The 14,243-nt window shown below is 38.9% G+C and overlaps 1 protein-coding gene across 1 annotated transcript in view; it reads left to right on the top strand.

Moving 5' to 3' along the window:
- The window catches only part of LOC126174749 (THO complex subunit 1), a 109,580-nt gene that overhangs the window by 75,426 nt on the left and 19,911 nt on the right, over positions 1-14,243 (top strand). The window contains exon 10 of the mRNA XM_049921068.1: positions 11,228-11,377. Within this exon, the coding sequence (XP_049777025.1) occupies positions 11,228-11,377 (150 nt within the window). The remainder of the gene's footprint in view (positions 1-11,227; positions 11,378-14,243) is intronic.

The following is a 14,243-nucleotide window of genomic DNA, read 5'->3' on the forward strand; positions in this document are numbered from 1 at the left end:
ACATCCATGGTATACAGTCACTGTAAAGAAACTTCTAAGAAACAGAAATTACTGCATAACAGGTGTAAATTGAAGCATATGATTATAGATAGAGAGATGCGGAATGAAATGCATTTGGCTGTCTAAAGAACAGTGTGTTATTCCTTCAACAACTACCATAGCAGAATATTGTCAAGTGGTCTTTCACAGAACCCAAAGAAATTCTGGTTGGTTGTAAAGGCTGTTAGTGGCACCAAAGTTAGTGTCCAGTTCGTAGCAAATGTGACAGTAACTGAAATTGAGGGTAGCTAAGCAAAACATGAAATGCTTAACTCCATTTTCAAATGTTCCTTTACAAAGGAAAACTCAGGAGACTTGTCCCAATTTAATCCTCAAACCACTGAAATGATGAATGAAATAAGTATTAGTGTCAGTGGTGTTGAGAAACAGCTGCAATTAAACAAAGCTTCAAGCCCCTTTAGAATCCATGTCAGATTACATACTGAATTTGCAGCTGAGTTAGCCCCCCTTTCTAACTATAATCTATCATAGATACCTCAAACAAAAAACCTTGCCCAGTTATTGGAAAAAAGCACAGGTCACACCCATCTGCAAGAAGGGTAGTAGAAGTGATCCACAAAACTACCATCCAATACCCTAGACATTGACATGTTCTGAGCTTAAACATAATGAGGTATCCTGAACAGAATGACATCTTCAGTGCCAATCAGCATGGATTTCAAAAACATTGATCAAGTGAAACCTAACTCGCAGTTTTCTCATGACTTACTGAAAATGTTGGATCAAGGCAGTCAGGTAGATCCAGTGTTTTCTGATTTCTGAAAAACATTTGACTCAGTACTGCATTACGTTTATTGTCAAAAGTACAATCATCAAGTGAAATTTGTGACTGGATTGAGGACTTTTTGGCAGGGAGGACACAGCATGTTTTCTTCGATGGGGAGTCCTTGTCAGATGTTGAAGTAACTTTGGGTGTGCCCCAGGGAAGTATTTTCAGGCCCTTACTGTTCATGTATATTAATGACCTTGCATACAATATTAGTAGTAAAATTAGGGTTTGTTAGAATCAGCAAGCACTCTGTAGGGATATGAAATGAGATGATCACATAGGCTCAGTGAAGCAGGTAGTAGGCTTCAGTTTACTGATAGAATACTGGGGAAGTGCAATCAGTATACAAAAGAGATTGCTTACAAATCACTTGTGTGGTATTGTAACAAATAAGATTGCTCAAATGCTTGGGACCTTTTCCAGATAGGGAAATTGAACATATACATGAAAGGGCCGCATGAATGGTCTCAGGTTTGTTTAATCCATGGGAGAGTGTTACAGAGATACTGAAGGGACTGAACTGGCAGACTTTTGAAGAGATACGTAAACTATATCAAGAAAGTCTATTATCAAAGTTTCAAGAACTGGCCTTAAATGATCGCTCGAGGATACTTCAACCCCCTACGTATTGCTTTTATGGCGATTATGAGGATAGGATTAGAATAATTACTGCAAGCGCAAAGGTATTCAAACAGTCTTTTTTCCCATGCTCTGCACATGAATGAAACAGGAAGAAACCCTAATAACTTGTACAATAGGATATACCTCTGCCATGTGCCTCGTGGTGGTTTGCAGAATATAGACATAGATATAGTTGTATTTTTGTCTGTCTCATAAATCTGGTACATCAGATAGAATAGTTTTGTTCACAGTTGGTTCTCCCAAGGAGATTAGTAGTCCTGAGGAATTGCATCTACTCCAGGGGCCTTGTCTCGACTTAGGTCTTTTAGCGCTCTGTGAAATTCTCCTTGCAGTATCACATCTGTATCTCATCTTCATCTACTTCCCTTTCCCTTTATATAACATTGCCTTCAAATTCATTTCCCTTATATAACCCCTTTATATATTCCTGAGCTTAAACATAATGGAGAAATTGAGAGAAGTTGGGAAGCAGAATTAGGACAAATTACACAGGAAGAAATGGAAAAAGCTGTGAAGAAGATGAATGGGGGGAAAGCCCCAGGACCTGATGAAGTATCAGTGGACATGATAAGAGCAGCAGGTCCAGTGGGAATGCAGTGGCTGTATAGAGTACTATCAAGCGTGTGGAGAAATAGTAAAATACCTGGCGACTGGAGAACAGGAGACATTGTTCCCATCTTCAAGAAAGGCAATAAAAGACTTTGTAAAAACTACAGAGGAATAACCCTCATGAGTCATACAGCCAAGATTTTTGAAAGAATTTTACTAAATCGAATAAGTGAAAAGATAGAAAAGGAGCTGAGTGAAGAACAGCATGGGTTTAGGAAAGGAAGGAGCACAATCGACCTGATATTTTCTATCCGTCAACTGATGGAAAAAAGTTGGGAGTATAACAAAAGGGTGATAATGGTTTTTATTGACATAGAAAAGGCATATGACTCAGTTGACAGGGAAAGACTCTGGGAAGAACTGAAGAAGATAGATATAGAAGATGGATACATTAATGTTATAAAGACAATGTACAGAGGCCACAATTGTAGAATTAGAACACCATTGGGGAACTCTGAATACTTCGAAATAAGACAAGGACTTAAGCAAGGAAGTATTCTATCTCCTGCGCTTTTCAATGTTGTGATGGAGGGAATGAATAGGGCAGTTAAAGATATAGTAAAAGAAAAAGACAAAAAGATGATTTTTGCAGATGATATGGTAATATGGGGTGATAAAGAGGTAGATGTACAGTTACAGCTTGATGCGTGGAAGGAAATAATGAAAAGGTATGGATTAAGAATAAATAAAGATAAGAGTGAAGTAATGGTATTTGGAAGAGAGAAAGGAATCAATGGAAATATTACCTTGAATGGAGAACCCCTCAAAGTGGTAGAAAGTTTCACTTATTTAGGGAGTGAAATATCTAGGGATGGAAGAATAACTAACGAAATTAATAGGAGGTTACAGAAGGGAGGCAATTTCTACCAAACAATAAAACATCTGATTTGGAATAATGAAGTTCCAGAAAGAGCAAAACTCCTGATGTATAAGAATTATTACTTCCCTATTGTCACCTATGGTGGAGAAACATGGACAATGAAAGAAAGGGACTGGAGCAGACTGCAAGCAGGGGAAATGAAATTTCTCAGAGCAGTAAAGGGAAAAACAAGAATGGACAGAGTAAGGAATGTACAGATTAGAAAGGACCTCAAACAAGAAAGTATGAGAGAAGAAATTGAAAGAAAGAGATTAAGATGGTATGGGCATGTTAAGAGGATGCATGGGCAGAGACTCCCCAAAATTATGGAAGAACTAAAGATGGATGGGAAACGACCTAGAGGGCGCCCAAGAACACGGTGGAAAATGGGAGTGAGAATATCTGTTGAAAGGAGAGGTGTGACCTGGCAGCAAGTGGAGGAAGAAAAGTGGTGGGAGGACCGAGCCAAATGGAGAGGACTCATCAGCACCCAGACCCGGCAGTAGCTGGAGCGGGATTCGGATATAGATAGATATAGATATATTCCTTCCAGCTTTCAGCCTTCCCTTCTTTGCATAGTACTGGTTTTCCAACCGAACTCTTTATATTCAAACAGCTACGTCTCTTTTCTCAAAAGGCCTCTTTAATTTTACTATAGGCGGTGTCTACCTTCCTCCTAGTTATATCTGCTTCTAATACCTTGCATTTGACCTCTAGACCTTCCTGCTTAGCTATTTTGCACCAGTCTCACTGTTTAGATGCCCATATTCCCGTTTGCAGGCTTAATTTTTGTTTTCTTCTGTCTTCAGTTAAAATTCAGTATCTCCTGTGAAAACCAAGGATTTCTGCTAGGCCTTGTCATTTTACTTATTTGGTCCTCTGCTGCCTTCACTATATCATCTCTCAAAGTTACACAGTCATGTTCTGCCATATTCCTTTCCTGTGTTTCAGTCAGTTGTTGCCTATTACTCCCTCTGAAATTCTCAGGAACCTCTGGTTCTTTCATCTTATCCAGGTCACAATCTCATTAATGTCCTACTTTTTTGCAGTTTCTGTAGTTTTACTGTAAAGTTCATCACCAATAAATTGTGGTCAGACTCCACGTATGTCCCTGGAAATGTTTTAGAGTTTAAAATCTGGATCTAGTACCTCTGTCTTATCATAATATAATCAGCCTAAAACCTCTCTGTGTCCAGGTCTCTTCGTCATTTACAATCTTCTTTCCCAATTTTCCTTTCTCTTCTTTATCATACTATTGAACCCAAGTCCCATCACAATTAAATTTTCATCTCCTTTAACTGTCTGAATAATTTATTTCATTCCGTCACACATTCTTTCAATCTCTTCATCATCTTTGGTAGTAGTTGCTGTGTAACTTGTACTACGGTGGTAGATGTTGGCTTTATGTCTATCTTGGCTACGATAATGCGTTCACTATGCTGTTTGTAATAGCTTATCTGCATTCCTATTTTCTTATTCATAGACATACTCCTGCAGCACCGTTGTTTGGCTTTGTATTTAAAACCTTGTACTCAGTTGCAAGAAATCGTGTTCCTCTTGTCACCTAACTTCACTAATTCCCGAACTACCCTTTTCACTTTTTAAATTTCCTATCCAACCTGACTGATTGAGGGACCTAACATTCCATTTTCTGACCTGTAGAGTGCCAGTCCTCACCCCCCCCCCCCCCCTTCTTATTGACAACACCCTGCCACCAACAAGAGATCCAAAAGGTGCTATTTTACCTCCAGAATATTTTACTCAAGAGAAAACCATCATAATTTAACTATACAGTAGAGCTGCATGCTCTCGGAAAAAATAATGACTGTAGTAGTTTCTCCTTACTGTCATCTGTTCACAGTACCAACACAGCAAGGTTATGTTGGCTAATGTTACAAAGCCAGATCAGTTCATCCAGACTGTTGCCCCTGCAGCTATTGAAAACACTACCTCTCCTCTTCACGAATCGTATGTTTTTATGGCCTCTCCACAGATACCCCTCAGTTGTGGTTGCACCTATGGTATGGCTATCTGTTCATTGGTTATGAAATGCAGACTAAACCTAAAAAACTGTGAAAAAGTAGGGAATTAGAGAAATGTGACATGGATAAGTTGAAAGGACCAGAGGTGCTTGAGAATTTCAAAGGCAGCATTCGGCAATGATTGATTGGAACATCAGAAAGAAATGTAATAGAAGATGAATGGGTAGCTTTGAGAGAGAGAGAGAGAGAGAGTAGTGAAAACAGCAGAAGATGAAATAGGCAGAAAGACAATTCTAAGTAGAAATCCTTCAGTATCATTCAAGATATTGTATTTCACCGACAAAAGAAAGAAATATACAGGTGATGCAGGCAAAAAGGAATGTTTCTAAAAAAAAAATTGAGATCAACAGAAAGTACAAAATAGAAAAGCATGAATGGTTACAGCTGAAATGCAAAGCTGTAGAAGCACGCCTGATGTTCCATAACAGGAGAAATAAGGACATCTTTGGAGAAAAGAGAAGCAGCTGTACGAATATCAAGAGATGAAAAGGCAAGCCAGTACTAAGCAAGGAAAGAAAGCCAAAAGGTAAAAGGAATGTACAGGGCGATTCAGAACTCCTATTACACATTTGTAGGTGTTTTTGAGGGGACAGCAACATTTAGTAATAAATTCATGTCCAGAAATGTGCCATTTGGAAGATAATGACTTTGAATGATGGAAGGCGCTGGAGTTTGATGTCTTGTGTGACATCTCATCAGAGAACAACCCAATGAATTGGAGTGCTTGTACATCAGTTGCCACTGAGTGATCGAGAAGGATGATGCAATACAGAACGGCAGAGTACACATTTTCAAGTATCCCTACATGTTGCTCATCTACGGTAAAAATTGGATGAAATGGTCGATTAGCACAATTCCTGAATCACAAATGATTTCTGGGTTATGCCCTAGCACCACATGCCATTTTCATAAGTTAGGAACGATGGTTTCAAGGCTAATAGGGGTGGTTGTTGGTATGGCTGGAAACATCTCGCTATTGTTGTGGAAGAGGAACCTGTTAATGAATACCCACAAAAACTGTGGATATATCCCAGATCTGTGTCTGCTGAGTTCTCCATGAACCTCCAGAGGGCACAGGCATTGGGTCCAGCTTGATTTTGTGCCACATGCCAATTACTGTACATGGTTCCTTTATTGCTGTTTTGATGTTCCAGACTTTCCTCAGGTCATTCTTTTCATAGATGAAACACATTTCACAAACAAAGGTCTGGGCAACCATTGCAACAGCTACATTTGGGATGAGGGAATCCTCAATGCCACACATCCGGATGGATTTCAGCTAAGTTTAGGTGATAATGTGTGGGGTGATGATACGCAGGGCCATCTGATTGGCCCGTGTATTCTACTAGTGTGTCTAATGGGTCACAGGGTCTTGGCCTTGCTGGAAGACGTATTGGTGCAGCATTTGGAGGATGAGCCATTGCATATCTGTCGGGCAGTATGGTTCATCAGACTACATGGTTTCAGCACAATGTCACACCAACCTACTTTCACATGACATCCATCAGCAGCTTCACCAAACATTAGGGGACAGGTGGATAGGTCCAAGTGGATCGATTCATTGGCCATCATAATCACCCCATTTAACACCTCTGGACTTTTTCCTGTGTAGCTACATGAAGAGTGTTGTTCATGAGACTCCTGTGGAATCACAGGATGATCTCCTTGCATGTGTAATGGCTGCAGCTGAGGTCATTCAGGACACTCAAGGAATTTTTTACCATATGTCTGTGAACATTGGTCACTGCTACACTTTGTGCAACGAAACTCTTGGTCGCTATTTTGAGCATATGTTGTAGTTCAGACAAGTGTGAGTTGGTTGATACATATGCAGCATATTTTGTGATGTTCTTTCAAAATCATGTTATCTTTCAGTCAGCACATTTCTGGACATGGATTTATTGCCAAATAATGTTGCCTTGAGTCCCCTCTACAACGCCTATAACTGTGTCACAGAAATTGTGAATCACACTGTATAGAAGGGTTATATGAAGGAAACGAACTTGAAGACAGTATCATGGGAAGGTAAGAGGGTGTAACTGAAGATGATTTGGGAGATACAATAGTGCGAGGAGAGTGTGACAGACTAATGAAAGACCTTAAGTGTGAGCAAGGCACTTACAGTGAACAACATTCTCTCTGAATTATGAGACTCCCACGGAGATCATACAGTAACAGAACTGTTCCACCTTGTATGTGATACATATGAGAAAGGCGAAATCCCTCCAAACTTTAAGAATGATATAATAATCCCAGTAAAAGATAAGCAAGTAACAGATATATTACTGAGCCAACATTCCATAAGCATTGTTGCAAACTGCTATCACAAATTATCTACAGAAGGATAGAACAACTGATAGAAGCTAATTTGTATGAAGATCAGCTTGGCCTCTGGAGAAATGTGGAAATGTATAAGGCAGTACTGACACTATGACTCATCGTGGAAGATAGATTGAAGAAAGGCATTGTATGTTTATAACACTTGTAGACACAGAAAAAGCTTGTGAGAATATTGACTGGAATATACTTGTTGAAATTCTGTAGATATGGAGATAAAAACAGGGAGCAAAAATTTATCTACCACTTGTACAGAAACTTGACGGAAATAGTTGAGAAGTGAGTGAGACAGGATTGGAACATATCCCCAGTGTTATTCATTCCGTACATTGACCTGGCAGTAGAGGAAACCAGAGGAAATTTGAAAAGTGAATTTAAGGTTGTGAGAGCAAAAGAAAAAAAAAAAAAAAAAAAGACTTTGAGGTTAAGTGTTGGGAAGACTTCTCTGGAGAGTAGCCTTATACTGAAGTGAAATGTGGAAAAGGAACAGTTCACACAATAAGAGAATAGAAGCTTGTGATATGTTATGCAGAAGAATGACGAGGATTCGATGGGCAGATTGCATAACTAATGAAGGGGTGTTGAAACGACTGGGGGAGGAAAGAAATTTATGGCAATCTTGCCCAAAAGTAGGGATTGATTAATAGACCACATTCTGAGGCATCAAGAACTCATCTTTTATGTGTTGGAGGGATGTTTGGGGGGTTCAAATTGTAGATGGAGTTTGACCACAGTATAAGCAGGTCCCATTGGATGTAATTTGCAGTATTTATGCAGAGATGATGAGGCTTACACAGGATGACTAGTGTGGAAAGCCGCTTTACAACAGTCTTTGGACTGAAAGCCACATTAACAATTGTGTGTCATGTGATTTTGGAAGAATTACTTGCAGTAATTTCAAAAGTCTGGTGCCAAAAAACATTTTCTTGTCATTCTACCTGTCTCCACTAAAGGAACTGCTCTTTCTTTTAATTATCTTGCTAACATGAGAAGCTTGTGCTGGTATTTTGTTCATGTTTCTGATTTAAATTTTGGTTTTTAAACTCTGCCTTCTGCAAAATGCAGAGTATTTCTATTTCCCCAAACATGTTTCACCACCTATATGTCATCTTTATTCATTTCCGTAAAAATATTATACAATCCACCGTGGATTTTCCATTGTTTAATATTAGAGAAAGTTCATAGTTGCTTTTTTATTGTAAGCATAAAAATTATATGTGTATTTTTATTCTGTTTTGATTGCTCACCTGAAATTATATTAATCGTGAAAGTGGATTTGTACAGGTCGACTTGCATTTATTCTTTTTTATCTGCAAAGTAGTCAGAAGAAATTGCTTAGAGAGTTTTTAATTTTGAAAAACATTTTCAAGAGCGGCAGTGGTGTATGTCCTGTTCTTTTATTTCCCATCTTTTTGCGCATATTTTGTGCATTTCGTTGTTTTATACACATTCTACACTTCACCCTTACCTGCCATCTCTCATTTTAATACACACAATGAGACATGGAAGTGAACTTAGGTCACCATATTTGTCAAGGGATACTATGTTATTGTCATCACTTACTTGTTTCTAATTTTGGTTTGTAGTTTTATCCAGTGCAGCAGTAATTTTGAATGTTTGGGGTGAGCTTTATTGTGCGTCTGCCGGGGGGTGGTGGGGTGGAGAAGCAGGTATTTCTACATTATTGAAGATCTACATCTACATCTACATACATACTCTGCAATCCACAATACGGTGCGTGGCAGAGGGTACCTCGTACCACAACTAACATCTTCTCTCCCTGTTCCACTGCCGAACAGAATGAGGGAAAAATAACTGCCTATATGCCTCTGTATTAGCCCTAATCTCTCTTATCTTATCTTTGTGGTCTTTCCGCGAAATGTAAGTTGGCGGCACTAAAATTGTACTGCAGTCAGCCTCAAATACTGGTTCTCTAAATTTCCTCAGTAGCGATTCACGACAAGAATGCCTCCTTTCCTCTAGAGACTCCCACCCGAGTTCCTGAAGCATTTCCGTAACATTCGCATGATGATCAAACCTACCAGTAACAAATCTAGCAGCCCGCCTCTGAATTGCTTCTATGTCCTCCCTCAATCCGACCTGATAGGGATCCCAAACGCTCGAGCAGTACTCAAGAATAGGTCGTATTAGTGTTTTATAAGCGGTCTCCTTTACAGATGAACCACATCTTCCCAAAATTCTATCAATGAACCAAAGACGACTATCCGCCTTCCCCACAACTGCCATTACATGCTTGTCCCACTTCAAATCGCTCTGCAATGTTACGCCCAAATATTATCGACGTGACTGTGTCAAGTGCTACACTATTAATGGAGTATTCAAACATTACAAGATTCTTTTTCCTATTCATCTGCATTAAAGTACATTTATCTATGTTTAGAGTTGGCTGCCATTCTTTACACCAATCACAAATCCTGTCCAAGTCATCTTGTATCCTCCTACAGTCACTCAACGACGACACCTTCCCGTACACCACAGCATCATCAGCAAACAGCCGCACATTGCTATCCACCCTATCCAAAACATCATTTCTGTAGATAGAAAACAATAGCGGACCTACTACACTTCCCTGGGGCTCTCCAGATGATACCCTCACCTCCGATGAACACTCACCATCAAGGACAACGTACAGGGTTCTATTACTTAAGAAGTCTTCGAGCCACTCACATACTTGGGAACCAATCCCATATGCTCGTACCTTAGTTAGGAGTCTGCAGTGGGGCACCGAGTCAAATGCTTTCCGGAAGTCAAGGAATATGGCATCCGTATGATACCCTTCATCCATGGTTCGCAAGATATCATGTGAAAAAAGGGCGAGTTGCTTTTCGCAGAAGCGATGCTTTCTAAAGCTGTGCTAATGAATGGACAGCAACTTCTCTGTCTCAAGGAAATTCATTATATTCAAACTGAGAATATGTTCGAGAATCCTGCAACAAACCGATGTTAAGGATATTGGTCTGTAATTTTGAGGATCTGTACTTCTACCCTTCTTATATACAGGTGTCACCTGCGTTTTTTTTCCAGTCGCTCGGGACTTTACGTTGGGCAAGAGATTCGCGATAAATGCTAGGTAAGTAAGGAGCCAATGCAGTAGAGTATTCTCTGTAAAACAGAATTGGAATCCCATCAGGACCTGGCGATTTATTTATTTTCAACCCATTCAGCTGCTTCACAACACCACGGATGTCTATCACTACGTCCTCCATACGGGAATCTGTACGAACTCAAACGACGGTACATCTGTACGATCCTCTCAAATGCTAAATGTAAAATTTCAGCTTTTGTTTTGCTGTCTTGCGTTGCGAGGCCAGACTGATCAGTGAGTGACAGGATGGAAGCCTTCGACCCATTTACCGATTTTACGTAAGACCAGAATTTCTTTGGGTTTTCAGCAAGATCTTTTCCTAAGGTAAGACGGTGGTAGTGGTTGAATGCTTCGCGCATCGCTCTTTTTACAGCAGCACGAATCTCTACTAACTTTTGCCTGTCCTCATTCTCCCGATCTTTCTTGTACCTTGAGTGCAACTGCCTTTGCTTCCTGAGCATTCTCCGAATTGCACTGTTAAACCACGGTGGGTATTTTCCGTCCGTAACCCACTTTTTCGGCACTTACTTGTCCAATGCGTGATTTACAATGTGTTTAAAATTTGCCCATAATTCTTCCACGTCCATTGTACTGGAGGTAAATGAAGTCGATGTTTGATATACTGTGTTTTCCTTGAGGAAGTGTCTTTGTATAATTCATTAGGTGTTGGAAACAGTGTTTTATTGACTAGTGTTGTGTTTTTGTGTTTATATGGCATTCTATAAAATATCTTCAGTTCCAGAATGATGCACATTATTTATTAACTAACAGATTAATAACTTTTGTGATACTTTCAATACCAGCACAGAGCTTACAAAGCTGTGGAATGTCTATCCAAATAATATGGATGCATGCAGATCAAAAGATAGAGATTTCCTTCCAACTTTAGAGAGCTATTTCCAGGAGGCAATTGAACAACTAGATCCAGCTGCTCAAGTGGAAGACGAATACAAGTAAGACATCTTTATTATTCTTGTGAACTTCTTAGTCTTTTCTTTCTTTGTAAATATTGGTATTCTGTTCAATGTTACCTTCATTTTTACATTATAAATATTTATTTTTAATTTCCAATTGGTCATTAATGTGTAGCCTAATTTGCAGTGGCTATTATTTGTGCTTTGGTTTTGGAATAAGGCAAGTTCGACACCAAAAATTATTTTCTCATTGCTCCAATTGTGTCACCTAAGGCTTATCAAGTGCTTTTTCTTCAATGTTTAGTGAAATAAGAGTAAACAATGACTACACTGAGGTTTGCCCATTGTGAACAGTTTAGTCATTTTGTTGCCCATTGTAAATAAAATGTTGTTATCTATGTATGATACCCTCACCTCCGATGAACACTCACCATCAAGGACAACGTACAGGGTTCTATTACTTAAGAAGTCTTCGAGCCACTCACATACTTGGGAACCAATCCCATATGCTCGTACCTTAGTTAGGAGTCTGCAGTGGGTTAATCTTGGTTTGTGGCTACTTCAAAGATATTGGTTGAGCATGACAGCAGATCATGAAGGATAATCACTGTCTCCACCAGTGACACAGTATGTCTGCTGTACATAATTACTGCGAAGATAGGGTAAAACATGTTTCATACAGCATTATTTATTTGTTACTGAGAACTCGTATTATTCACACCTACACAATACAGACATTATTTGAAAATATCCTCAGAGACTGTAAATAAAAGGCAGCTAATGATTATTAGTAGAGACATTCATTTCATTCCCCGAAACTGTTATTAGTTGCCAATATTAGTAGATGAGCATTGTCAAAGAAGTAGAATACTAGATCTTTTTTTAAACCGAAACAAGAAGATAGTAGTGTGCGTCTGAAGATGGGCATCGCTTAAATTTCCTTTAATCAAACGATGATTTGTCATGTAACAAGTAAATATATGTGCAAGTAAAATATTATTTCTTGCAGTATCTCACATTCATTTTCTGATGATTGTGCATATAGATAGAAAAGAAGGACATCAGAGTGTCTTTAGAAAACAATAATCTCTGATAAATGTGATTATTGTGGGTACTGAACTGGGCACCACAACTATATGATGACCAGACCAAGTATTAGTTTATGACTGCATATCACGAAGAGTTGCAGAAAGCCAAAACTGTTGTCTTCAAAATTCAAATAATAGTAAAGATGTGGCAAATGGTGAAGGTATTTCCTTTTAATTCCCTATGAAGGAGAAATTTGAACTGCGAATTCTTACTTATGTAAGATGTAATAAACTGTTCACATTATTAACCCGTGAGAACTCACGCCTTTAAAAGTCATGTGATCAGTTGCATGCCAAGCATTGTCTCACATTCAACAAGCAGTCTGAAATGTACCTAATATGTGTAAACTAGTATGTGTCTTGTTATTTTTATAATAAAACATTCATATTTTACTATTTAAAAGTTTTACTTGCAATACAAAACAATCAGTATATCTACCGTATTTACTCGAATCTAAGCCGCACTCGAATCTAAGCCGCACCTGAAATATGAGACTCGAAATAAGGGAAAAAAAAATTCCCAAATCTAAGCCGCACCTGAAATTTGAGACTCGAAATTCAAGGGGAGAGAAAAGTTTTAGGCCGCACCTCCAAATCGAAACAAAGTTGGTCCATTGTAATATGAGACACAATTTAGGTCGAATGAATGACGATACAGCTACAGTAGTTTGGTTCGAGTCAAAAGCTTAGCAGTTAAGCTTTACCAGGTAGCCATTGCTATGTGTCAGGCACTCCGTCCGTATTTATACGGATACCCTTCCTTTTTCACATGCTTCGTCTGGTTTGAATCGATTGCTTATTTTGCTTTGATCTGATAAGTGCCGTTTTCAATGTTATAGGTGTTTACGTCAGTCACTCTAAGCTGAAAATGCATTACTATACTGTGTCATGCATTGTTTGTCGCATTCTGATAGTGCGTGTTTACGGCCTGTTGCTGCTCGCGGCATGGCTTGCTTTTGTGCACGCTACCGCTGCCTACAATTAAAAAAAGAGAGGAATCGTCACATTAGCGAAACAGTGGCAAGAGACTGCTATTTGTTGTTACTTACACTGCTGCTTTCTTTGATAATGATCAACAAGAACCAAATAATAGACTGCGTATGATATAACATGTACTGAACGAAAGTTTGGCGAAAAATTTTCTCCATTTGAAAATCTTTGCAGCCGCTTCTTTAGTACATCAAATTCTGCACAGAAATTAGTCGTCTTAGATTTAAAAATCTAGACAGTTGCCGTGCTTCATTTCTGACTGTATCACTATTAGGCATAAGAGTAATACGAATATAAACATGACACGATACGTATACTCTTCCGCGTTTGCTGTTGTCTCACTCTAGTTTCGTAGTTTATTTGGCAGACAGGATTTAAATGAGATAGAAGCAAACACGAAAGAATACATGGCAAAATGTTTATATTCGTATTATTCTTGTGGTGAAGAGAATACTGCATGTGATTCACATTTCATCAGGTTCCTATTAGCAACCATCTCTTCTCACAGGTAGGAAAAAATTCAGAACGTAGAGTTGGCCATATTGACAAAAATCCCAGTATTACCAGTCGGATTTTCATAGTACATTGAAATTCGAAGATGAACAATACGGAATTTGTATTTACTTCGTTGGATAATGTATGAAAATGCAGTGGTCGAAACTCGGGCGGAGAAAAATGCTCGTCTTCCAATTTTTATTTATTTTTTTTTTATTTTATTTACTGACGCAGAGGTTTTGCCGCCAGTATTTATCTCTGTGCCTACAAAGGATGCCTGTGTTGCGCTACATATATTCGACGGCAGAAGTTAGTTGTGGCGACACCTATCA

Source organism: Schistocerca cancellata, chromosome 3, assembly GCF_023864275.1.
Source record: "Schistocerca cancellata isolate TAMUIC-IGC-003103 chromosome 3, iqSchCanc2.1, whole genome shotgun sequence".
Taxonomy (NCBI): domain Eukaryota; kingdom Metazoa; phylum Arthropoda; class Insecta; order Orthoptera; family Acrididae; genus Schistocerca; species Schistocerca cancellata.